Here is a 25,292-nt window from a genome sequence, read left to right as displayed (position 1 = left end):
CTCAGTTTGCTGTTTTCCTGAGATTTTTTCTGCTTCTGACATTTCAGCTGGGTCCCCTGGGTTCAAGTGTCATGTTTTATCATTGGTGCTTTTAGTAGTTCTTAGGCAGTCTGTACCCAGTGGGCTTCTGTAGAATTTAAGTTGATCTTATTTGACATTATAATATCATGATGTCCAAAATCTAAAGAACAAACAAGTTGAGTGTTCTCTCTTTGTGGTGTTGGTGAGCTTTTTGCAGGGGATATTTTGTCAGACAAGTTGTAATGGCTAAAGAATTAAATACAACATAGATTATATTCAGAATTAATGAAAAATCTTCCTTTTAAATTCTGTATATTTGAGACATAGGTGTACTATGTCTCTTCTTCTGTTTTTCATTTATTTTCTGTTACACAAAAGATTTAGTTTTTTGCATTTTTGCCCGTGTTATTCCGGTGCCTGCCCGCCCAAGTGGATGATAACTGTTTACGTAAGCCGCTCTTCATTGGTCTACCTTCAGATTGCCAGACTGTGCTTGTGGAGCTGCTGGTTACCATGGTGAGCCAGCGGATCACAGCTGAGGAGCTGGCTCTATTGATTCGCCTCTTTCTGGAGAAGATCCCACCTACTGTAAATAGCAAACTCCTATCAGTCACTCAACAATGTGCTGTTTGCTTACGCTCATGGTGTCTGACACTGATGTCTTGTGCTCACTGCCTGCATGCTCTTTTTTTTTTTTTTAAAAAAGCAGGAACACGAATCTATTTTAGCACACAGGCCTTTCACCCCCCTCTTCTCACTTCTTGCCTCTTTAAAACTTATCAACACATAATGCTCCCTTAGGCAACTTCATTCTGTGTACGGTACAGTTAACACCAAAGTGTGCAGAACGAATGCAGTGTGACAACTTATTACCACACGTCTGCCTTTAATTGGAATTCAGACATCTCTCAGAACAGACCACCTGAACACGGCGTGTTAGCTTTATCGCGACACACGTCATTGGCTGCAATTGCCGCACACAACTGAATTCCTTTTTGTTTTTCACCTACATTTTTCATGGCTGTGTTGCTTCTTTCAGTATTCTGCAGATTTATTGATCAGTATGTGAGGTTTTTTGTTTTTTTTTTTAATTAGGAGACACATATTCCTTTGGGGTTGTGTCAGGAAGGGCATTCGGTGTAAAAATCTGCCAAATCAAATACCCACTGTGGCGACCTGTTGTCAATAAGAGAGCAGCTGAAAATAGCTTTAACTTTAGACCTAATTGAAAAAAATTGTAAAGAGGCAGATTTTAGTGTTTCCTTTATTAAATTTAAAATGATGATCTAAATGAGTCTCCTAACTTCCCATTTACTTTGTTACCTCCTAGGAAATTTTACTGAAGGGCATCTTACAAATCGTCGAGGCCAACACGAACATTGAACCTCTGCATTTTTTGAGTTTTCCGATAATCCTTGGGGCTTCGACTCCGGGAGGGTTTTCCCCCAGCTCCAGACAGAACTGTGCTGCCGGAGGGAAGAGTGTTGGTCTGCTGTGGAAGGGCAAACTGTCTCCAGGTCGCAGGGAGGGGGAAACTGAATACCAACCAAGCCACCTGCGTACCTCTCCCTGGCACATCGCCCCTCTCCACTTGCCCTTAGTTGGGCAGAACTGCTGGCCCCATATGGCCAGCGGCTTCAGTGCGTCTATGTGGCTGAGGGTGACCGAGCAGGAAGAGAAGGACGGGGACAAATACAGGGGTGGGGCAGAACTCCTTCACCAAGAATCTTTTCTGCATGATGCCTGTAAACATGAACTGTTTTTGAAATTCTCTTATTATTATTTTCCAGAAGGTAACCCTCCTGCAGCTGAGCTGCACCATGCCTCGTCTCAGGCTGGGACAAGATTATTAGAGGAAGGCCTCATTCATATTCTATCCATGGGCTCCAAGGCGCTGATGCTTCAAGTGTGGGCAGACTTCTCCACAGGCTCTCTCACTTTTAGGTGAGCTGCTAGGACTGCACTCTCAAAGAAGTGACAAAAAGAATGGGGTACTTTTTCTTAAATGTTCAGATTTTCTTGGACTTTAAGTATTGTAATTGTAACACCTTAGTCATTACAGTAACTGGACCAGATACTGGGTTAGGCTATAAGAGAGCAGTGATAATTATACTACGCTTAAGGACCACAGACCAGGAAATAAGTTTAAACTGGCTGGCAAGGATTTATTTACACATAACAAAAATAGACAACATTTAACAGACAGAAACAAAGTGTCATACACCAACTTGGTGCATAAATCTCTCGTAGTTCTTTTAACCAAAAGATATTATTTTTAACTCAACGTTAAGTTGTTTGTTTGTTCAGTTCAAGTTTGTTCTTTTGATCCATTGAGTTAACTCAGTGTTTCATAAATCTAATTTAGTTCTTTAGTTTCAAGATTTATTTTGATTCTTCAGTTTTAATATTTACTTCTATTGAGTTTTCATGTTAGGACTCAGTAGTCTCAATGTTATGTTTAACCAGCAAAATAATTCACATTTGCAATAAAAACGTTCACATGGTCCTTCTTTTTTAATCACCAAATAATCCATAAATTATATTTCCATTTTTTAATATTTTTTTAAACCTGTTTTCAACTCAGATGAAAGAACAATTAAAAATAATAAATGTTTATTAGTAGCCTTTCATCTAACGTACACTGTACACTATGGTTTGCATAATGCACTTCTTTTTCACAGGATTTGTATAGACCCAAACGATGAGATAAAAGCAGGGCTGTTGGCACAGGCAGACTCAGGTGAGGGAGTGCTCAGTGGGAGCCAGTGGCAACACCTTGCCCTCACTTACAGCCAGCAGCCGGAGGGAAAGAAAAACATCCATGGCCGTGTGGTTGTCTGGGTTTCTGGCATCTGGTGAGGAAATCTGACTGAAATGTAAGCTTTTTTTTTTTTTTGCTCAGTTAGTCTGATAAGTAATTAAAATTCAGTCCAAACTGCCAATTTCTTTAGGAAATGTGAGGTTTCTTTGGACTACACACTACCCAGAAAGTCCAGTTTATCATCTGACAGCAACAAAACCTTCTGCATGCTGGGCCACTGTATGCCATTGTTGGAGGAGATGATGAAACAGGGAAGACGCTGGAACATGGGCGCTGTGCTTCTCTTCAACGGTAGGAACCCTGTTAACTGAAAATATATCATACATATACATATGTATTGCAGTCCGTTTGAATTGTTTAACTGTCCTCAGTGCTGCTCTCTGGTGGCACATTGATTACCACCTTCATTCTTACAAACAGCATAAACTCTTTAAATGCTTTTTGATGCATTTGGGCTTTAAAAGCGAATCCAACTGTAGAAGGCTGTCTCTGGGGTGATGTGTTGCATTCTCTCAGGAGGTGTACTGAATACTTCTCTTGTTGCCTCTAATTGGCTGTGAATGCCTTGCATCTAGGTGCTCTCAACCTGTGAGCCTGACTGATGTGTTTAGACAAGCTTAGGCTCTCAGCTGTAGTTGGAATTCATTGTGTGTAGCAGGTTCTTATTCAAAAAGAAGGACTGAAGGTATCGGGGGGGGGGGGGATGTTCAGGACACCTCAGGAGTCTTGCATTGCAACTCATGTGTTTATTAAATTGCATCATATTACTGTAGTCATATAAATGATTAACTCTTCGAGTTCATTCAGACTCTAGTTTGGATTTCTCACAAATCTATTTTGCAGTGATAAAGTCAGATTAGCATTTTATTAGACTCCCAGTGTTTAAGATGTTTCCCTGCCTCTTTCAGGGTCTAGAATAGGATCTGAGGAGGCCTTCTACCTGTACACCAGTGGACCAGACCTCACCTCGATCATGCCCTGCAAATATGGCAAACCGAGTGTAACATTCTCCAAGTTTGTCACCCAGGAGGGTCTGAAGTGTGAGCATGTGAGAGAGATTTTAATGAAGAGCAAGGATGTAGACACAACAACTTTGGTCGTAAGTCTTTTTTTTTTTTTTTTTATAAATAACTCATCATCCATGTCACAAAAAGTGTAATTATGAAATGAAGCCAGAAAATAAATGTTGCTGTTTGTTCGTCTCTTACTCCATTCCTGCATGCCAGCTGCCGAACCCTGTACTTATGCAGGGTGATTCAAGTGCTCTGTAAGCGTAGCAAATCCCCCCTATGTCTCATTTATTGTTTCATTTCACGGTGTATGAGTAATGTGCTGTTCCAATTAGCTGTCATTAATGATATTGCATGGTGGGAAGTAGTTTGTCCCAAATGAAAAAACAAACTATTATAGTTAAGCTGCAGCTATTTCAGTGAGACTGAAAATAGTCTTTCTCCTATTAAGTGGAAATTTCTGTGTTGATAATAGCCGTGCTGATTAAAAATTGAAAATAAAGGCGTAAGATGAGAAGAATAAATGTTTCTCTATTTTCTTTGTAACTTAATGTAAAATCTGACCAAGCCTTGCCTTGGTCTAAATCTGAAGCCTATCACAGGATAGTTTTCCTCTTTACTTTAACAAAAAAATATATCTATTATCATAAATTATTATAAATAACTATCAAGATGACAGATCTTACCTGAAAAGATGATTGTGTGCACTGTGTTTCTGCACAGGAGAGCTTGGCAGTAGTGTACGCCCCCAGCAGTCCGAGAGTCTACACAATTTATGAGCCTGTAATCAGACTGAAAGGTCAAGCAAAGACGGTGGTTACCCAGCGGCCCTTCAGTTCCAAAGAGGTGCAGAGTGTTTCCCTGGAGTCCGCTGCTCTCAAGGCTCTGCTCCCCACTGAAACCCAAGGCCTGCAGAGTGTCCTGCACAAGATTGGAGGAACTGGAACTTTTGTCTTCCTCTTTGCACAGGTGGGATGACTTAAACGTCCTCATAAATACTGAAGCCGTAGGCTCGAAGACTACAGGGTCAACTTGTTATAAAGCATTTCTGAAATTTTAGATGTATTCCAGGCAGGTCACACGTGAGGACAAAACTTGTATAATGTATCAGGTGGCAATTTGTAGAAGAAAAAAGGCCTTTGGATGAATTACCTCTTTTTGTATTTGATTATTATGTTGCAGGCCAGCTGATGAGGTTACCAGGAGTTCACGTTCATTTATAAAGAAAATGTTTGATATTATATTGTGCATCTGTGACATCTCAGTAACAACAGTGGCGATAGGGGGGGCTGTGTGAAATGATGCAGCACATAACTCGCCCTCAAGCTCACTTTCTTTTCTTCTCTGTCTCTCACCTCTGGCACTGTTGTGTCCAGACAGTGGAGCTCAGTGACTGCGAGAAGACCCAGGCTCTGGCCCTGCAAGTGCTGCTATCGCTGTCCAAATTTAACCAACACCGCATCCACGAAATGGACTGTTACCATGGTTACTCCATGATCCATCAAGTCCTGATCAAGCCCAAATGCATCGTTGGATATCATATGTTGAAAGTGAGTCACACCTTGAACTCTGTCTTCTGTCCCTGCAGCCTCGGCTGATGGAGCGCAGTAAAACATCCTCCCGTCACTTGTTTTTGCCATGAATCTGATCCAGCCCGACACAGCGGTGCCTCTCTGAGCCGGTGTTGGTGACCCCGCTGTTACTTGACCCTCTGGCTGTGTCTGTAATTGAGCTGTGTGATGGCTCTGGCTGAAATGGATTCTGTCTGACTTGATGAAACACTGAGCTCCTGCAGAGTAACACAGCAACTCTGATTGCATTTGTCACTTTAGGCTTCCTCGTCCTGCATTGTATAGCATAGAGCTGCACTGATTAGTGACATTAAACACCCATAATCATCCCTATATAAAAGGGACACGCTGTGCCACACTTGTTAATAGTTCCCAATTATGCTTTCCTCTTCAAATTCTGGTATCTCTCTTAAAACTCAGGTAGTTACATTGTTAACCTGTATCAGAAGGTTAAACTGAGTGTAGGACTGCAACCTTCTATTTTATAGTACTACAATCTACCAGAGACATAAAAGACTGCAAGATTTATATCCACTGCAGTGAATCTGGTCACAAATGATATTCTTTGATCAATACAGGCAGGCCTGCTCGTGGAGTAAATGGAATTAGTTTTGACTGAGCTGACTGAATGATAAGCACTCCAAAAATTTCATGGAGAATATATTGATTTTCCTCCTGCATGAGATTCTGCAGTAGTGATTATCAATATGTTGAGGTTTGTTTCTGATGAGAGTGAACAGTGCTCTGAGAGTTATTATTACAGAAACTCTATAGAAGCAGCTGCGTTTCTGACTGCCATATTCTCTCGTCCTAGACTTTACTTGATGGGTGTTGCAGTGGACCCATCCTCATCCTCGGGGAAGATGGTCAGTTCCGTTTGGACACGGAGTCGGTTGCCGTGGTGCAGGATTTAAGGCTTCTCTCTGACATTCTGTTGGACTGGAAGATCTGGGCCAAGGCTGAGGTAAAAACTACAATTAAATGTATCTCCAGCACACGGTCTCACTGTATTTATTAAATTCCATCGTTTCGGTCCGACCGGCATTCATCAGGTACAAAGGCAACATCCACGTATTCACAAACGTACATACACACACATATGCACATCTTTTTTTTTTAACAAAACCAGTCACATAATTACTTTTCATTTAAAGAGCATTTAAATCAAAAAGAAACTGTAACATTACACCGAGTGAAAGTTCATCCTTGGATGAGGATGTCTGTAACAGAAATATCCACAAAGCCTCTGATCTCTGCCCCCCCTGTGCTTAACAAAGGCATAAAAACATTCAGTGAGCTACATTTCTAATGCTGTTTGTCTGAGATCTGATCATTCATTTTCTTATCAGACTTGAATGTACGGTGGTAAAGAAAGTAGGAAAGTAGTTTTTTGTTTGTTTTTTGAACTTCTGAATGACTTTTCTGAATCTCAGCATTTCTGGTTTTTCCCGTGGTCTGCTAATTTATTAATATCTACTCCTGATGGGGGGCAGAAAGCTTAAAACACGATCATCTAATGATGAGCACGTTTGAAATTCATACACTCCAGGAGTGACCATCGGTGGGCATAGTCATTGATTTTTAGTTCTCACCAAGTTCTCCCTGAAAGTGCCCGGAGCTTCTACAGAATTTTAAGGGTTTATGTCCTGGTGAAGCCAGACATTTTGGGAGGAAGCACGAGTTGGTGGTTACTCCTGAAGTCTTTCTGTTTAAGCTGAAGTGTTTGTGCTGCAGGTGATATTTTTGAAACCAAGGTGTCAAAGTCCACTACGATTCCTGTCCAGGGCTGTTTTACTTTTAAGGGGCGTGTCGGTGCTCTGAACCCAGCCATTATATTATAATCATTTAATATTTATACCTTTTTGTTGTTATTTGCTGTTTTTGTTAGTGCGGAGTTTGGGAAACGCTGCTCGCTGCCTTAGAGATCCTCATCAGGGTTCACCACCCTCATCAGGTCTTCAACATCCGTCAGTTTCTCAAGGCTGAAGTAGTGCATCGCTTCCTGCTCGCCTGTCAGGTGTTACAGGTAGGTCCCTGCCATAGAGCTGCTGTCACATTCTCTTCCTCTTCTCTTGAGTCTTTTTTCTTTAAAAAAAAAAAAAACAAAACAAAACACAAACAGCGTGTTTGTTTTAAGGAACATCGGGATGAGCATCTCACAGCGATCCCGCAGGAAGTGTGTTTGTCATTCATCAAAATCATCCAGGAAGTACTCGGGTCTCCTCCGGACATGGATCTGCTAAAACTGATCTATAACTTCCTGCTCGCTGTTCACCCTCCTACCAACACCTACGTCTGCCACACTCCATCCACCTTCTACTTCTCACTGCACATAGGTGAGGAAGCAGTGCAGCCGAACGCAGCACCTCCGTATCAAAGAGCCATTAATTCACTGTGTTCCTTTGTCTGTCTGTCAGATGGGAAGCTGTACCAGGAGAAGGTGCAGTCCATTATGTACCTGAGACACTCCAACAGTGGAGGAAAGTCTGCCAGCAGCTCTGTGGTGTCGCTCTCCCCAACTGTTTTTGCTGATGCTCCCCACGATGGTACGGCTGCTTCAACTAAACAACACTGACCTTAATGCACTGCCAGTGCCCTAACACAGTACATAATTAAATACAGACCTCAGGTTGTTGCTTAGAATGATATTATAAATTGAAAGCTCAGCAGTGCTTTTATGAGAGTTTGTGCCTCTAACAAGGGAAATTTGTTTAACATGTTTAGTGCTGTATCAGCCTGATTTTTTTTTTTCTTCCTTTCTCTCTGTGATGAATTGGTCTCGAGTCTTATTTTAAGAACTTAATGTAAACATCATTACTTGTGGGAAAAAAAAGCTGATGCATGAGGATTAGGTCATTATAAGACTCCCTCCCATCCTCCTCTACTTTTAAAAAGACCTAATGTAACTGCAGCTCAACGTAGTTCTAACAGAGCCGCTCTTTATCATATTTTTAGTATAAATATTACCATATCATTTTACCTCTGTTGACGGAGCTTTTATTGTTCTTAGTTTTACATTTATGAGCCCCATTTTGTCATCACAGTGTTGCTTTTTGGTTTGTATTATTTTCATTTTTACTTTGATACCTTAAGCAAAGGTTTACATTAATGAGTGATTTCTACAACATTTTGTGATAAATTCAACAGTACAGGAACAGTTTTCATTTCCTAGAACAGCCGTGTGTAAACATGAATTGTGTGCTGTCTCACCACATTTAGATGCATTGTTCACTTTCATGATTCTGCTCTGTAACATTATGGTGTTCATTGCAGCCCACGGGTCTATCAGTATTTGTATTTGCACTTTAAAGTGTTGTACATTGTGCGTGCATACAAATAAGGTCCTCTCTGGCCTTGAGTTGAAGCATTTCTCTTATGTTTTCCAGGCCATCTCCATGCTTCTTCCCTTGAACACGGAGGTGATGACCAGTCATTACGTGCCCCTAGCCTGGGGCCGTCTCCATACTCCTCGCCTCTGCTGACGCCTCGACTCGGACACGGCAGCTCAACTGAGGCAGGCGAAGGTGATGTGGTCTCCCTCGCCACTCAGCAGGCTCTCGGAAGCACAGAGACACTCAAGAAGGGTGGAGGTGACGAGCAGCTCCTCAGCAGCTGTGAATCTGCCAAGACAATCTGTGAGGACAAGGACGCAGGTGAGGGAGCAGCCCCGCGCACCCCATCCATCAGTGTGGAAGAGGAAGCGGCGGAGGTTGACAGCCTGGCAGAGGGGAGTGTTGGGGTGGCAGAGTCCGAGGACAGGTTTGAGTGGGCCAGTGACGAGGCACCGCGGCGCCCTGACAGCCTGAAAGGCATCCAGTCCTTCCAGAGGAGCCACAGCAATCTGGCCAGTCTGGGTCTGGCCTTCCCAGCTCCAAATGGCTCGCTAACAATCAGCCGGTGGCCCACTGCAGCTGACCGGAGCACCATGCCTGAAGACTGGGAAAGTTACACCTACTCTCCTGGCTATGAGAGAGCCCATAGCAAGACTGAGTCCAATGACAAGTATGTAGTTCTCCTTAGCATGGCAGCTTTGTTGTCCAGTATACTGTGATTCAAGAAAATCCTCTCAGGATGTTTTGAGTGCGCATTATCATAACTAACTACAATATTCTTTTATGCAGCACATACCAAACTTAGTGAGCAACAGTTTATCTAAATCCATGTCCATGCGGGTTTAGCTCTGAATTTATCACCGGAAAAGTCGCACGTCTGATAAAGACCAGAGTCGGGATTTGCATAATCTTCATAAAGCATTTGCTTAGAGTAATAATCCTCAGCCAGCTGTGACAATGATTTGTACTTCAGTGATAGTTTCAGCTTATTCCTCCTTGTCACCTGCTAACTTAAGCTTATATATATATTTTTTTTAATAAAAGGTTCTTTCTAATTTTTCTGTCACTGAGTATGTTATCATCAGGCACAATGTGGGTTGTCTGACATTTAGATATTGGCTTTTGTTGATGAATTTCAAGCAGTGCTGAAAACTTTCAAGAAAAAAATATGTGGTAGGCATTTGCTTTATAATCTGACTGATACGATTTAGCTGCTCAGACCATGTTTATGTTTTGTGGCGCAGTGGGCAGGTGCTCACCTTGCAACTGGAGGGTTGCTGGTTCGAGTCCCCGTCTGAGCGCATGCTGTCATTGTGTCCCTGGGCAAGACACTTAACCCACATTGCCTAAGTGTGAATGTGGTTGTGAGTGTGAGGTGGTGGTCGGAGGGGCCGTAGGCGCAAATTGGCAGCCACGCCTCTGTCAGACTGCCCCAGGCTACATTACTAATTACTAATGTGGCTACATTAGTAGCTTACCACCCCCACGTGTGATTGAGGTGTGAATGAATAGTGCATGAAATTGTAAAGCGTCTTTGAGTGTCTAGAAAAGCGCTATATAAGACTAATGCATTATTATTATTATTATTATTATGGAAATCTGTGTTTTTAACAAGCCCTATTTATGGACTGAGGTTCTGTTTGTTCACTGGTCAAAATGTTTTCTTCTGGACAATGCAGGCTTTAATGGCAGAGTACAACATATCCACTCCCTGTCATCAATCAGATTTCTATACTACTATGATGCTAATTTCATTTTGTAGATGCATTATAGATTAAATTCAACACTCTGTCTGTACTCTCTTTTCTTAATATTATTTTGAGAGCACCGTATGAGGGAATTGGTGTTGTTGTTGCACATTCACAGTAGCATTAATGCTTGTTTTGTGTTTCTTAGGTCCAGCACAGAGGATTGCCTGGTACTGATCTGCTGTGGGCTCTATGATCTTCTGAGGGGCGTCTTGCTACTGTTGCCTGACCTCATGCTTGAGGAGGTGATGGACAAACTCATCCAGCCGGAGGCCCTCATCGTCCTGGTCAATCACTCATCACCGCTCATCCAGCAAGGAGTCATGAAGGTTGGTTTCTCCTTTGACATGCCTGACGCACTGTAAAGCAGGGAGTCTGATTCTGCACAGGAGTTCATTTTTACCTCAGTAAAAGTAATCTGCACAATACTGTTGGCTATTGCAGGATAGTTTGGCTCAAATTTCCATTCCAACAAGTCATATTTACACATCAGTTTTGTGTTTTGTGCTGTTCAGCGAGCACTTTTTTTTTCTGGGATATCACTGAGATAACACTGAGCTTTTATAGAAAGCTGGGAACAGCTTGGACAGGCTGAACACTGCTTTTTTTCTTTAATGCTAGCAAATCCCATCAAAACAGTAAAATCAGTAATGCTTTTGTCACTGAATAGCCTTTTGTTCTGTTTTTTTTTTTTTTTTTTTTATAAATAATTATATAAACAAGGTGGTTACTGCAGTTAAAAACTACAAATTTCCGTTCGTAAAATCACCATTAACTTGTAAATGGTGCCTCTTTGAAAAGCCTTACATTCAGCCCACTAATTTTCTAACAGTTAGTCCAAAATGATCTATGCATATCCTTCCTAAATGCTGACACACACGTGGTTCCTGTGGAGCATGGAGGCAGTGCTGCAAAACGGTGCAACAGCTGTTGATAAAACAAATAGGAGAAGTGCTAATGGAGCTTTGACTGGCTGGCATAGACACAGCGTGTACTTAGTATTTAAGTATCTATAGTCTGCAGATATCTGCGTAACAAATGAACGTACACGCTTAATGTCTAAAATTAAATAAACACCTTTATAACTGGCAGGGACCATAGTTTGGTTAAATGGCATACACATCTTATAAGGCGTTTTTTGACTGTACTCCTCTGTACTGATAGGCATTATTTATTTTGCTCCTCTCTCCCAGCTGTTGGATGCCTATTTCAGCAGAGCTCTTAAGGAGCAAAAGGAGAAGTTTCTCAAGAATCACGGCTTCTCACTGCTGGCTAACCAGTTATACATCCACCAAGGCAGCCAGGGGCTCCTTGAATGCTTCTTGGAGATGTTGTTTGGACGGCCTGTGGGGCTGGAGGAAGAGTGAGTCCAGGGACAATATGCAATATCCACTGCACCACAGGCTCATGATTGCATATTAATATGTATAGAACTGTGTGCAGTATGAATGGTGTTTGAATCAAACATATTTCTGCATGTTGTGCCGCATTGTTCTTGTATTTCTTTCTAGTTTGGACCTGGAGGAAATGGAAAATATCTCACCCTTCAGAAAGCGCTGCATCATCCCAGTGTTGGGTCTTATTGAGAACTCCCTCTATGAGAACTCTTTGGTGCACAACATCCTCTGTATGCTGCTGCAGCTCATCAATGCCTGCCCCAAGCTGGCAGACATCCTGCTAGACCACGGACTGCTCTACGTGCTTTTTAACACCCTCTCTACCCTCAATGGCATGGAGAACGGGTACGGCTGCCAGAACAGGGGATGATTCATTCGCACACCTCCATGGGTTCATAGCTTTTGTGTGGAACCTTTGAGCCAAGAATTAAATCATTAATCCTCTTATTGTTGGTTGATCTGGCACATGTGAGTGGTAGACTGACTTCCTGTGCTTCATATTTTCTTGTTTTTCTTGTCCTGCCTCTCTAGTATTCCCTTGAATGACTACAAACTCCTGGTGTGTGACATCCAGCAGATGCTTGTAGCTGTGACTATTCACTCCTGCAGCTCCTCTGGGTCCCAGTACTTCCGCATCATCGAAGACCTCATTACCTTGCTGGGTTTCATGCAGACCAGCAAGATGCGTCGCACACAGGGTGAGGACCGGATTTTAATACGCATGCAAAAACACATCGGTCTTGTCATCTCCCATGCTCTGCAGTTGTGGATGATATCAAGCTGTCAAGCATGGCTACAGAAACAAATAGGGCTGTCACTTCATTATCTCCATCTGCAGAGTGGAAACTCATTTGAGAAATATCTCCCATTTTCATCTCCCCACCAAATGGTTTTCTCTCATTTTTCCCTTTATTTGCTCTCTGAAAAATATCTCTCCCTCCTCTTCCCCATTAGCACTTATTTCCTCACTATATTTATGATCTGATATCATCCTTCTGTGATCACAGAAGCATTAGAATGGCTTTATGAGTCTGTACCTTTTTATTTTTTGTTATTTTTCACGTCAGATATTATACTCAAATGTATTATTGCCATCGTGGGGTCCCATGCAAAAAAAACATTTTTGTATTCTTCTCCTCAGTTTCTCGTAATTGCACAACATTTTGCAATTTGCTCACTTCAACTTAATGATTGTGTCCTTGTTAATGAGGTGTGTGTGTTCGTCATTAGTGTAATCACTTCATGAGGCTACCTGTGCTGCTCTGTTTGTTGACAAGTCTGTCCTGTAGCTGGTAATTTTAGTGATGTCAGTCTCAAAGAGCTGTAATCAGTTGTAAAATTGACCGGCCTGTCAGTGATCGGATTTTGATTTTTGAAGTTGTTGATCAGTGTATGTGACATGTTTTTCAGATAACTCCATCCCACTAAACACCAGTGCGAAGAGCGCAACCTTGAAGCTCTCCAGTCACTCATCAGAAGCATCGGGTTAAACTCTAACATGACTGCAATCTTTGTCTTTTCCCAGAGATGGCCGTGGCTTTGCAGTTCCGTGTCCTTCAGTCGGCAATTGAGTTCATAAAGACGACGGCCAACCAGGAACCTCAGAAGCTGAGCAGTTCTGTTAACGCTCCGAGCTCTCCGCATCACGCCATCTATCAGAAACGCAAGAGCATCGCTGGTGAGTGTTTCAAGCGGACACTGTAGAGACCTGGTCTGCTTCTGTGCTGCTGGGGTAGAGATGTGTCTGTTTATTGATCCTCTCCTCATCCCAATCTGAAGGTTCCATTGCCATCAAAGACTCCATTATCCCACGCATCCCCAGACAGCATTACTGCTCCTATGGCCAGATTCCCTTGTCCCCTCCATTCAGCTTCCTGTCCCAGGACTCCCCCCTTCCTTCCCCCACCGGAGCGCCATCCTACATGCTCCACTGTGATGCAGGTAGCTGGGACTGCGGTCCACAGCGGAGAACATACTCCCTGTCGTGGGGCATGTTTCCCTCTTATGCAGTGAACATCCCCAGGCCCCCCACCTTGGGGGTTAATTTGCCCGGTACCCCTGTGTGTTACCGGTGCCTCCTCTGTGTGTGTTCAAATGCTTAACTTAAATCAGTGTTAAGCATTCCAGCACAGATGACACTTAATAATTTTCTCTTTACCAAAACATGTGTGCTTATCCTTTCTGAAAAAGGGCTAATTATCCCAAGCTACCGATTTTATAACCACAGTCAAGCAGCTAACAAAATTGTCCTTGTAGGTCGGCGCCGGTTCTCTCTGGCCCAGACCGACTCTCTGCTGATGCGAATGCGATCTGTAGCCAGCGACGAGCTCAACCAGATGATGCAGAGGAGGATGAGCCAGGAAAACCCCATTCGTGCCAGTGAGACCGAGTTTGTCCAACGGCTGCAGAGGCTTGTGGTTCTTGCCGTTAACAGACTCATTTACCACGGTACACATCCCGGTCTTTCTTTGAATGAGCTCCTCAAACCCTTCCTGTACTTTCTAATGCTGTTCTGTTCTCTCTCTCTCTCATTTCAGATGTGAGTCAAGATTTATTTGACCTGCTGAATATCCCAGAGTGTACCGACCAACAGCTTTTCACACCAGATCCAGCTGATCAACCACATGATGATGGCGGCTCCGCTTCTGTCCCACACTCTCCAACTCCCTTTGTTCTGCCACCAGCCAGCAAGAAGAGTTTTCAGAAGGACATCCTCCAACTCATGATGGATGGGATCAAAGTCAGCCTGGTATGACAGTCCAGAAGAAGCTTTTTCCATGCTTTAGAAACTGTTATTTGTAAAGCTCTGTTTTGAGCTCTGCAATGTTTGATTGGCGGTGTGACTCCACAGGGCAGCACAGGTCGTGGTGGAGCCCCGCATCAGCAGTGGCGACGGATTCTGTGGTCCTGCCGAGACACTTTTCGGGTCCAAATAGGCCGTCTGCTGGTGCACACACTTAGCCCTGCACTTCCGCTGTCTGACAGGAAGGAGGCACTTCAGTTTGTGTTTGATCCAAAACACTTGGATATCCTCAAGGAGAGCCTCAGCCCTGGACTAGAGGTGAATGTGAATACTATTTCTCCCCTTGTGTGTGAGCTTGGCCTTTAACTGCCAATTAGACCCTAAAATGAGGTATTTGTGTTCATTTTAATCTGTGTAATGGAGAAATCATGGATTCGTTTCAGAAAAAATTTTTTTTTATTATTCCTACAGAAAAGTTTTCCTAACTTGGACTTTGAAAGACACCAATTTTTGTACTTCTTATGTCCCCCCCCCCCCCCCCCCCCCCCCGTCAGGCTTTACAGAAAGCTAGATAAGGCTTGGCTCCTTCAGACACACGTAAACCTTTAATCTGCACTTTCTTTTCTCTCGCCTTCTCTCAGCACGGACCAAAGTTGTCACTGTACCTGTACGAGATGCTGCACGATCACAAGGATAACCTCACCAAAGAAGAGCAGAGCACCGTGGGTGTATTCATGACATCTCTCAAGCTTTGTGGTCATCGCTGCATCCCACCCAACGCTCCACACAAACAAGACTTGCTTAAGGCCATAAAAGAGGTACATACACGGTTGTTGTCAAATGGTCATTGTTAAAGGAAAGGGCAGCAGCTTCCAGGCTGTTTTAAGTCAGACCTAATTCACCCGTTCCCTTCAGCTGTATGAAATATATCAACTTTTGTGAAAGCAGAAAGTCTCGGTCTTTGATAAATGCTAAGCGCAGCCTGTCAGGTTTTCTTATTATCCAGATAAATTTGTTTACCTGCAACTTAAATCCCACAGGAAAAATTCAAGTATGAAGCAGAAGAGAAAACAAGTAAAGTGGCATGGGAAAAGAAAATGGCAAATTCTCAGAGGAAGTGAGTAGGATTTTTTTTTTTTTATTCTTTCTGATGTATGATTGATGTTAAATAGAAGAATCATATCTTAGTTTATTTTGTTTTATTCACTCACTCTTTTTATTCCTCAACAGTCTTATCCAGAGGCTGGATGGAAAGTCAAAGGATATATCCAAGATCGCAGCTGATATCACTCAGACTGTGTCCCTCCGGCAAGGCATGGAGAGAAAGAAAGTCATCCAGCACATCAGGGGCCTCTACAAGACCGACCTCAGTGCCAGCCGCCACTGGCAGGAGCTGGTGCAACAGCTCACACACGACCGGTGGGTGTCGTACACGGTCTTCATCAGTGCTCCTGTCATTCTCGTTGTGGTTACTTTTTAACTGGATTTGGTTAAAGTTTACAGTTGAGCTTCAGTTGTCTGTGAATACCTGCATTTGAATAAAACAAATGCTTCCCTATCAGACCTGCAAAGCTTTCTTTTCCACAAAGTGTTTGAGTGTGCTGTTTCTTTTTTTCTAGTGCGGTTTGGTACGATCAGACATCCTACCCAATTTCCTGGCAGCTGGACCCCACCGAAGGGCCGAACCGGGAGCGACGGCGGCTACAGAGATGCTACCTCACCATCCCCAACAAATACCTGCTCAAAGACAGACGCAAGTCTGAAGGTGGAAAAAGGTTCTTTGGCAAGATTTAGTGTAGCACTGGTGTTTCTGTGTCCCTAATTTGATGGCCTTTTATTTATTTTTTTATAGAAACTGTGAAGCCACCACTGTCCTTCCTGTTTGAAGATAAGACTCACTCCTCCTTCTCCTCCACTGTCAAAGACAAAGCCACCAGCGAATCCATCAGGTATAACATTGTGCTTCTTTCTGTGCATAAGTCTTAAGTAAACAAATCAGTCTCACAAAACCAGGATGATTTGACAAGATGACTTGTCTCTGTGATTTATTCAAATGGCTCATCTCTTGTAAGAGAAATGTATTTTTTGTCCTTAGGTTCACCAGACGCTGCATCAGTGTTGCCCCTTCCAGAGAAACAGCAGGGGAGCTACTTCTGGGTAAGACACCGTTCTCTGCCCACAGCTGCTCCATGCTCCATAATCTGCTCTCTCTGACGCACTACGGAGTATTGCTCTGCCATCACACACAAGTGTTTGCTATTTATTCACTCAAGGAAGTGTTTGTTTTTCTTGCGCTTAGTGCACCAATTCTCACTCACCCTACGCTGTCTCATAGGAAAGAGTGGGATGTACTTTGTGGAGGACAATGCTGCTGACGCTCATGACAACCAGGTAAAACCAGAGGACCGTTAAGGCGTGTTCCCTGCCAGAGGAATGACGATAATTTATGCAGTAATGTGTGCCTGGCTGCTCAACACCGGATGTGTTTGTGTGTCTGAACAGAGCCTTCACGGGGAGACCGAGGCACCTTCTTTCTCCTGGACGTACGAGGAGATCAAGGAAGTGCACAAGAGATGGTGGCAGCTAAGAGACAACGCTGTGGAGATATTCCTCACCAACGGCAGGACGCTGCTTTTGGCTTTCGACAACACCAAGGTGAGGCGAGTCGGAGGGAATTTAAATAAAAGACACCGAGCTGTCAGCGGAAGGTTTGATATTTGCACAACAAAAGCTCACGCTGCTCATGAATTATAAACACTAAACGTTCTAAGTTGTTTACTTTAGCTGTTTAACATCAATTTACAGAGAGCGCTGACTGGACTAGACTACCCAGCAGATTACAAGAGGAAAAACCCAGTCGGTGTTTCTGAATATAAAAATGTAACCATGCAGGATGGACTGTGATTAAAAATGATAAAAAACATAGCAGCTCAGTGATGGTCAAAGAGAAAGATTGGGCAGAATCGTGCAGCTTCAGGAGAAAAACTAAATGCTGTGAGAGTTAATTGTTGAATTGCCTTTTTGGTATTCTGCTCCTGATAGCTCAGGCTCTGCAGCGCTCTGCGCGAGAAATCCATCTTGACAATAAGTCATGATAATAAGATTCAGTACCATCACACTCTGCTGTGAAAATATATCATTATTTTGCAGTACTTTAAAGTGATATACTGAAAGAAAGTTACAATATGGTTGGACAGATGGCTTGTGGCTCATACTTATAATTCAGAAAAATCAAAGGACGTGCAGAACTACTGAGCACATGAAAGCCAGACAGATAATGTGTAGTGTTCAGATTCTTTGCCGACTCCTAAAAACCTTTTTCTGAACAAGGCAACAAGAGAAGTTTTCCAGTTTTCCCGTGCATTTATTCCAAGTTTAGAAAGATATGTCTTTTTTTTTTTTTTTTAAACTGCAAATGTTTGCACGCTAAACTAGGGAGGAGATCATCATAATGCAATATCATTATGATAATGTAAGCCTCACAGAGCCACTAATGGTTTGAGGCATTCATGTTCAACTAACCCTGGCTTGTAATTATTGATAGCAGTATGTTTAAACAATAAATATATTTTGTTTACATTTGAAAAAAGCTCCTTAATAATTGAATGTGTATTAGTGATGGCAGAATCTGAGGCTTGGCTTGCTGGAAGACGCTTTTTAATGAATGAAGAGTGATTGAATTGTTTTATGTGGATTAGCCTGTTATTTTTTAATTCAAGTTAATCTTTCAGATTACATTTGCAAGTTAGTACTTTTTCCATGTTTCACTTAAGTCCCTAAACTACTTCTGGAAATGACCGCGTGGTCTCTCTGCTCTGGCTTCAGTTCCGAGATGACGTCTACCACAACATATTGACCTCTGATCTTCCCAACCTGCTGGAGCACGGAAACATCACGGCGCTCACGCAGCTTTGGGGCTCAGGTCAAATCTCCAACTTCGAGTACCTCACGCATCTCAACAAGCACGCCGGCCGCTCCTTCAACGACCTCATGCAGTACCCGGTGTTCCCCTTTATCCTGCGGGATTACACCAGCGAGACGCTCGACCTGCAGGAATCAAACATCTACAGGTCCGTGCTGGGTGGCAAATCCTTTCCTGAGTCAGGAAATGCATTTAAAGTGATAAATCACAATTTTTATAACAAGGGGATTTAAATGCAAATTTGCTTTTCTTCTTCCATTGATATGATAGCTAATTTAGGCTTTATGAGTGCATAGCTCTCAGATAATCTTAATGTGTTTTTCCTGCTTATGCTAAAGCTTTTCTATGAAAGTATTATGATGAATCCAGACAGACGTTAAACTGAGATTGTATTTTTTGATAACACTGAAAGGCAACTGGTTTCTCATTTCCAATAAAAAAATAATTGCTGCATTTGTCACTGTTGACCCCCGTGGCTCAGTAGTCGTTTGCTTACATATTTTAATGCAGGAACTTAAGCAAACCCATCGCCGTCCAGTCAAAAGAGAAAGAAGATCGTTACGTGGATAATTACAGGGTAAGTCCTTGTGTATATTTTAGCATCTGTTACTTGAGTGTTTTGCATATTCCAGAAATAAAACCTGCTGACATGCACACGTTTCTCATGCAGTACCTGGAGGAGGAGTACAAGAAGGGCATCCGTGAGGATGACCCCATGCCTCCCGTCCAGCCTTACCACTACGGCTCACATTACTCCAACAGCGGCACTGTGCTGCACTTCCTGGTTCGAATGCCCCCTTTTACAAAGATGTTCCTCGCCTACCAGGGTGAGTCACAACATTAAACCTTCCTCAGAACACAGAAAGAAAGTCTTAAGCTCAGATAAATGACATAAACTGGGATTTTTTTTTTTTTTTTAGGGTATAGGAATGGTAAATTGTTTTGGGCCTTTTAAATTAATACATTAATTAATCTTTAATGATGATATACTTAAATTGACCAAAAAGTTGATTATGTATTTTATTAAGGTTGAATCTGACACAGTGCTCTCAGATCTAACGTAACATTGCAGTGTCTGTGTCATTGCTTCATGTACGAGCCATGAAAGCTTGCTTCATCTTTACACTTCACTCTGATCAGCTCCTCACCCTTCCCCTTCTCATTTCTTTCTCTTTCTTTGGTGTTAATTTATTTTGCATTCATCTGATCCTCCGAGGCATCTTTTTATGTGATTTGTAAATGTATTCAGTGAGAGCGGTGTTTAAGGTCATGAAAGGAGATGTTTTCAATCAGTGAGTTGAATCTGTAATTAGACTGTCTCCGGCCTTAATCAGACCAGAGCTTTGATATCCCGGACCGGACATTTCACTCCATGAACACCACGTGGCGTCTGTCCTCCTACGAGTCCATGACTGATGTCAAAGAGCTCATCCCAGAGTTTTTTTACCTCCCCGAATTCCTGGTTAACAGAGAAGGTAATTATCTTTCCTTTCCCTTTTGTAGCCTTTATACCTGCGTGCATCTTTCATCATCTCATAATGTCTTTTGTTTTTTTTGTTTTTTTTTGCCTGGATAGGTTTTGATTTTGGGGTTCGTCAGAATGGCGAGAGGGTGAATCATGTGAATTTACCGCCATGGGCTCGCAACGACCCACGTCTGTTCATCCTGATCCATCGACAAGCACTAGAGTCCGACCAGGTCTCCCAGACACTGTGTCAGTGGATTGATCTGGTGTTCGGGCTCAAGCAGAAAGGCAAAGCAGCAGTCCAGGCCATCAATGTCTTCCACCCAGCTGTAAGTAGCTGCTGATTCTTACATTTGCTTCACGTTCATGAAAAAAAATCTTTGTTGCTCACACCAGTTTCATATCACTTTTTACAGACCTATTTTGGCATGGATGTCTCAGCTGTAGAGGACCCTGTCCAGCGACGGGCCCTGGAGACGATGATCAAGACATACGGACAGACGCCCAGGCAGCTCTTTAACACCTCTCATATCAGCAGGACAAGCACCAAGCTCATGATGGAGGGGGAGCTGCCAGCAGCCATGGGCCTCCTGGTTCAGCTGGCCTTCAGAGAAAGCAGAGAACCAGCCAAGGAAATAGTCTGCCCGGTAATCAACTCTGTGGTGTTTGTGACTCTGGCAGCCTGCTGTGTGCTGAGCAAGACATGACTTAAATCACCGCCCATGAAATGATCTGCTCCTCACCTTGGAATTTTCTCTTCCTCCCTCCACAGAGTCCACTGCCGTGGATAAAAGGTCTAAAGTGGGGAGAGTATGTGGGCTCACCTTCAGCTCCGGACCCAGTGGTGTGTTTCAGTCAGCCGCACGGGGAGAGGTTCGGTTCCCTGCTGGCTCTGCCGACGCGAGCCATCTGCGGCCTCTCCAGCAAGTTCTGCCTCATGATGATTTACAGCAAGGAGCAGGGTAGGAAACCGAAGATTCATTCCAGGAAGTATTGCACAAGTCTCCTGCTGACTCCCATTAAGTTTATGCCCTCTGCTCCGTAGGTGTGCGGAGCATGCACAGCACAGACATCCAGTGGTCAGCCATCTTGAGCTGGGGCTACGCAGACAACATACTGAGGCTGAAGAGCAAGCAGAGCGAGCCACCTATCAACTTCATTCAGTGTTCACAACTTCACCAGGTGCGCATGAGTTTATGCTTCGACAAATCCTGACCACCTGTTATGTAAGAATTATTTGGCCTTTGGTCTGCGTTGCACAACTCTGCAGCGAGGCCCAACTTCTCTCCTCCATCCATCCGTCTGTCTCCCTCTCCTCCAGGTGACCAGCTGCGCCTGGGTGCCCGATGGCTGCCAGCTATTTACGGGTAGCAAGTGTGGAGTCATCACCGCCTACAGCAACCGCTTCACCAGCACCACGGTGGGTTTCCATGGCGACGTCCCCCTCTAACCTTCCGCCTCCACACGAACACCCAAACCGCCCACCCACCAACCATTACACCCCCACCCCCTCCTCCTCTTTAGGCAGCCTCACCGTGCTCAAACGCTCAGCTTCATTAGTCACATCACAGCTGCCCTTGAAACACATTTCCACTGAGCCCATAAGTGGGATTAGGGGTCCCGGAGTTCAGTCATCAGAGAAGCTTTCAGACTTTCTCGATCCCCACCAGTAGGCATGTAGATTTGCTGTTTATCTGTCTCTGAAGGGCATTCCAGTGGCTGCTGATGGGCAATTTGAAATTAATTAATGGCATTTTTTTAGGGGAAATGTTAAGAGCAAGCCACCATATGAATGAGTCACAGATACATTTAGACCTGATTTCTTCTGTATACGGTCTCTAACACATCTGGATTTTCTTTCCATAGCCGTCAGAGATGGAGGTGGAATCTCAGGTTCACCTGTACGGGCACACGGGGGAAGTCACCAGCCTGTTTGTCTGCAAACCCTACAGCATCCTCATCAGTGTGAGCAACGATGGCACCTGCATCCTCTGGGACCTCAACAGGTCAGTGTGTTAGAAAGGTTAAAAAAAAAAAACAAAACAGGAAAATGCATTATGCAGAGTTTGTGTGGTTGCTGAGCTCTCCTGTGTTCTGCAGACTCTGTTATGTACAAAGTCTCACAGGCCACAAAAGCCCGGTGATGGCCGTGTCTGCCAGCGAGACCACGGGGGACATCGCAACAGTGTGTGACTCAGGTGGGGGCATCTTCTTTTATAACCTCGGTGTTTATTGTGTCTCATCTTCAGCTTATTGAAGTGTCTTTTGGTCCTTGGTGTGAGTTATGGCTCTCCTTTTTTTTTTTGTGTTTCCAGAGGGTGGAGGCAGCGACCTTCGCCTGTGGACGGTGAACGGAGACCTGATTGGCCATGTCCACTGCAGAGAGATCATCTGTTCTCTGGCTTTCTCCAACCAGCCGGAGGGTGTGTCTGTCAATGTCATCGCTGGTGGTCTGGAGAACGGCGTTGTCAGGTAGGCAAAACTTTTCTTTTGCTTTTACGTTTATGCTCTTTTCTTCTTGCTCTAAGGGCACTGAAGTGACCTTACTGATCACGGTTTTTAACCTCTGAAATGTTTTCAGGTTATGGAGCACCTGGGATTTGAAACCAGTGAGAGAGATCACCTTTCCCAAATCTAGCAAGCCCATCATCAGGTTTATTAACCGCACACTGTTCTTTGTACTACTTTGTGATGCCTCTTGCTGCCATGTATGCGCTTCATCAGTATAAGTCTAATAATCTCCTCTCCTGTCTACCTCAGTCTGACATACTCGTGTGATGGCCACCACCTTTACACAGCCAACAGCGAGGGCACGGTGATGGCGTGGTGTCGACGGGACCAGCAGCGTATGAAGCTGCCCATGTTCTACTCCTTCCTGAGCAGCTATGCTGCAGGCTGATTGTTTGTGTCATGTTTGTTCCTGTCCTGTTCTCAGCAAGAGGACCTCCCCTCCTCCTCCTCCTGCTCCTCCTCCTCTTTTTCCTCCTGTCTGCACTGACAGGGAGGACGACATGTCAGCATGGCTTCAAACTCTCTGAACCCTCCCTGACTTTTAAATAAAGCCACCCCCAGCTGAGCAAACTGCACCGCCGCCACTCCCAGCATCAAGAAATTATTATGAAAATAGTATTATATGTACATAAGTATATATTTATAAACATATTGAGGAATGGGTGAATATTTGGCTGAGGCTGCAACAGACACTTTATACAAGATGAGTGTGTTTCATTTAAGTCTTTAATTCCCGCTGTTGTGTTTTTGTTGTGCAAAGATATTTGCCTGATGTTGATTTCCTGGTAAGCTGCTACCGTCTGGATAAAGCCAGACCTAAAGTGCGAAGACCCTCGTCTCTCACCTCGACGGCGCTCACGTCTCCTACAGCGTGCTGTCTGACAGATTGCTGCCCCAGCTCAGTGAGCGCGTCCTGCTGACGCTGCAATAGCTTCAAGGGAGGGAGCCCCCTCCTCGGCGTCTGTCGCCAGGAGACGTCCCGCTCTGCGGGAGTGAGACGCCCCTCCACTGTGCTGTCTGCTTCACTCAAGTCTGAACACTAGAGTCACGGACCTGCTTCATTTTGTGTCTGAGCTCAGTGGAGGGACTGAGGGGACACGGCGGGATGAATTGTACCTTGTGTTGCCTGTTGTCCTGTAATATTTTTGCATGCTAGGATGATGCTGACCTTGACTGTGTGAATGTGGATGTGACATTAGCTGTCATGATGCTCCTTCTTTTAAGGCCTGCCTTGGTTAAACCAGACCATTTACTCTTAAAAACACCACAGAGGCTCATCTTTGTCTTGCCTGCGGCTTAAATGCACAAGAACCACTTTCACTACTTTACAGAGCTCGCTCATTTTTGAGAAAGCAATTAACAAACAGAGTTGGATGCTTACGGCTGGAGGAGGAGGAGAAGATAGCGATTTCCTGAATGCTCTGTGAGCCTCCCTGATCTGAGACACTTACTTAGCACCTGTGCAGCATTAATAAAAGGGTGCAGTCGGTGTGGGAGGGTTTAGTAAAGAGCATCACGTCAGCTGGAGTCAGCTGATAGCCTCTACACTACACTCATCGGTCTGGGAAACAGTCCACCAACCGTTCCTTTACTTAACCCACTCCAGGATCCATGTAGCTTTTCTTTACATTCCCACTTACTGCACTTACAGTTTCTTAAATGACGCATAGCAGTCAGAAGCACTTTTTTTTTTTTTTTTTTTTTCCTCAGCTATTATTCAATTTAAGTAGAGCCAGTGATCTGTGGCCTTAACATGAACTGGGCTTGATTTAATTCCACTAATAAATCAAATCCAGGAAGCAATATCAGACACAAACATGCAATAGGTCATTGTTTATTTTTTTTTGGTACCTTGTTTCATATGGGAAGAAACCAGGTTGTTTTTTTCCAACACAACTGTGAAACAAGTAGTTTTTTTTTTTCTCTTCTTTTTTTGGTGATGACTGCAGCACCCTGTGAGGAATAACGTCTTACAGTTCACACTTGAGAAAGGGATTATTTCTTATTAACTCATTCTGATACCCCCCCCCCCCCCTTCCTCGTTCTACCTGGACATGATGTTACTGTTTGTTTACTGATTACTTGTGTATGATTTCCTCTTTGAAATGTGTGAAAAACTGTTTATGTGAGCCACAACCTTCCTCAACCCAAGTGTGTGTTTGTATGGATACTTATTTTTATGTGAGGAAATGTAAAAAAAAAAAAAAAAAAAAGAAAAGCAGGTAGAAAATGTGACAGTAGATTTTCTGACCGAAGGAAATATTTTTCTGTTAATGACTTAAAGCTATGCATAATTTAAGATCACTGTTTTAGGTTGCTTAAGTTGTATTTTGGCCTCTCCTGCTAGTTTTTTGCAGTTTGGCATTTTTGGGGGTTCCCAATGTTTATTTTTGTTTGTATATATGTGTGTGTGTGCGCGTGCGTGCGTGCGTGCGTGTGTGTGTGTTTGAATGAACCAAGTGATAAGCATATTATAAATATATAAAAATATATAAATATTTGAAGAAATATTACTACGTGATGTTGTTGGACTCCGTTTTTTTGTGTGTGTGGGTTTGGGGGGGAGGTGCGTTCAGGGACATAAAGTAAGCAGAAACTCATGTCGTACTACACAAACCAGATCAGAAGCATGAACAGGAAAGCAAAAATAAATAAAACCTGTGTATTTAAAAAGTTGTCGGGATGTAAGGCACGCCACGGAGCGTGTGCAGTAGTTAAGGATGAGGCCATCAGGGGGACACGGTGATGTCA

The 25,292-nt window shown here is 43.6% G+C and overlaps 1 protein-coding gene across 9 annotated transcripts in view; it reads left to right on the top strand.

Moving 5' to 3' along the window:
- The window catches only part of lyst (lysosomal trafficking regulator), a 51,016-nt gene extending 25,967 nt beyond the window's left edge, over positions 1–25,049 (top strand). For 4 of the 9 annotated variants that reach the window (XM_030747894.1, XM_030747893.1, XM_030747891.1 and 1 more), the window contains 42 exons: positions 500–609; positions 1,352–1,965; positions 2,703–2,876; positions 2,973–3,133; positions 3,751–3,941; positions 4,576–4,821; positions 5,229–5,402; positions 6,238–6,387; positions 7,312–7,449; positions 7,561–7,759; positions 7,841–7,969; positions 8,810–9,425; positions 10,652–10,832; positions 11,697–11,866; positions 12,015–12,245; positions 12,432–12,598; positions 13,426–13,578; positions 14,157–14,348; positions 14,438–14,649; positions 14,752–14,961; positions 15,285–15,461; positions 15,684–15,760; positions 15,874–16,062; positions 16,263–16,408; positions 16,496–16,592; positions 16,739–16,800; positions 16,979–17,034; positions 17,146–17,298; positions 18,469–18,713; positions 19,076–19,142; positions 19,236–19,392; positions 19,900–20,040; positions 20,142–20,359; positions 20,447–20,677; positions 20,803–20,992; positions 21,076–21,212; positions 21,352–21,450; positions 21,897–22,036; positions 22,131–22,228; positions 22,346–22,502; positions 22,612–22,683; positions 22,791–22,929. In XM_030747894.1, coding sequence (XP_030603754.1) covers positions 500–609; positions 1,352–1,965; positions 2,703–2,876; positions 2,973–3,133; positions 3,751–3,941; positions 4,576–4,821; positions 5,229–5,402; positions 6,238–6,387; positions 7,312–7,449; positions 7,561–7,759; positions 7,841–7,969; positions 8,810–9,425; positions 10,652–10,832; positions 11,697–11,866; positions 12,015–12,245; positions 12,432–12,598; positions 13,426–13,578; positions 14,157–14,348; positions 14,438–14,649; positions 14,752–14,961; positions 15,285–15,461; positions 15,684–15,760; positions 15,874–16,062; positions 16,263–16,408; positions 16,496–16,592; positions 16,739–16,800; positions 16,979–17,034; positions 17,146–17,298; positions 18,469–18,713; positions 19,076–19,142; positions 19,236–19,392; positions 19,900–20,040; positions 20,142–20,359; positions 20,447–20,677; positions 20,803–20,992; positions 21,076–21,212; positions 21,352–21,450; positions 21,897–22,036; positions 22,131–22,228; positions 22,346–22,502; positions 22,612–22,683; positions 22,791–22,929 — 7,466 coding nt within the window. Of the gene's footprint in view, positions 1–499; positions 610–1,351; positions 1,966–2,702; positions 2,877–2,972; positions 3,134–3,750; positions 3,942–4,575; positions 4,822–5,228; positions 5,403–6,237; positions 6,388–7,311; positions 7,450–7,560; positions 7,760–7,840; positions 7,970–8,809; positions 9,426–10,651; positions 10,833–11,696; positions 11,867–12,014; positions 12,246–12,431; positions 12,599–13,425; positions 13,579–14,156; positions 14,349–14,437; positions 14,650–14,751; positions 14,962–15,284; positions 15,462–15,683; positions 15,761–15,873; positions 16,063–16,262; positions 16,409–16,495; positions 16,593–16,738; positions 16,801–16,978; positions 17,035–17,145; positions 17,299–18,468; positions 18,714–19,075; positions 19,143–19,235; positions 19,393–19,899; positions 20,041–20,141; positions 20,360–20,446; positions 20,678–20,802; positions 20,993–21,075; positions 21,213–21,351; positions 21,451–21,896; positions 22,037–22,130; positions 22,229–22,345; positions 22,503–22,611; positions 22,684–22,790 lie in introns of all 9 variants that reach the window. The other 5 variants (XM_030747895.1, XM_030747892.1, XM_030747898.1 and 2 more) reach the window with 3 other exon arrangements.
- Positions 25,050–25,292: the final 243 nt, after the last annotated feature.

Source organism: Archocentrus centrarchus, chromosome 15, assembly GCF_007364275.1.
Source record: "Archocentrus centrarchus isolate MPI-CPG fArcCen1 chromosome 15, fArcCen1, whole genome shotgun sequence".
NCBI classification, from domain to species: Eukaryota; Metazoa; Chordata; class Actinopteri; order Cichliformes; family Cichlidae; genus Archocentrus; species Archocentrus centrarchus.
The sequence above is the reverse complement of the archived record's forward strand: the minus strand, read 5'-3'. Positions and strand labels throughout refer to the sequence as shown.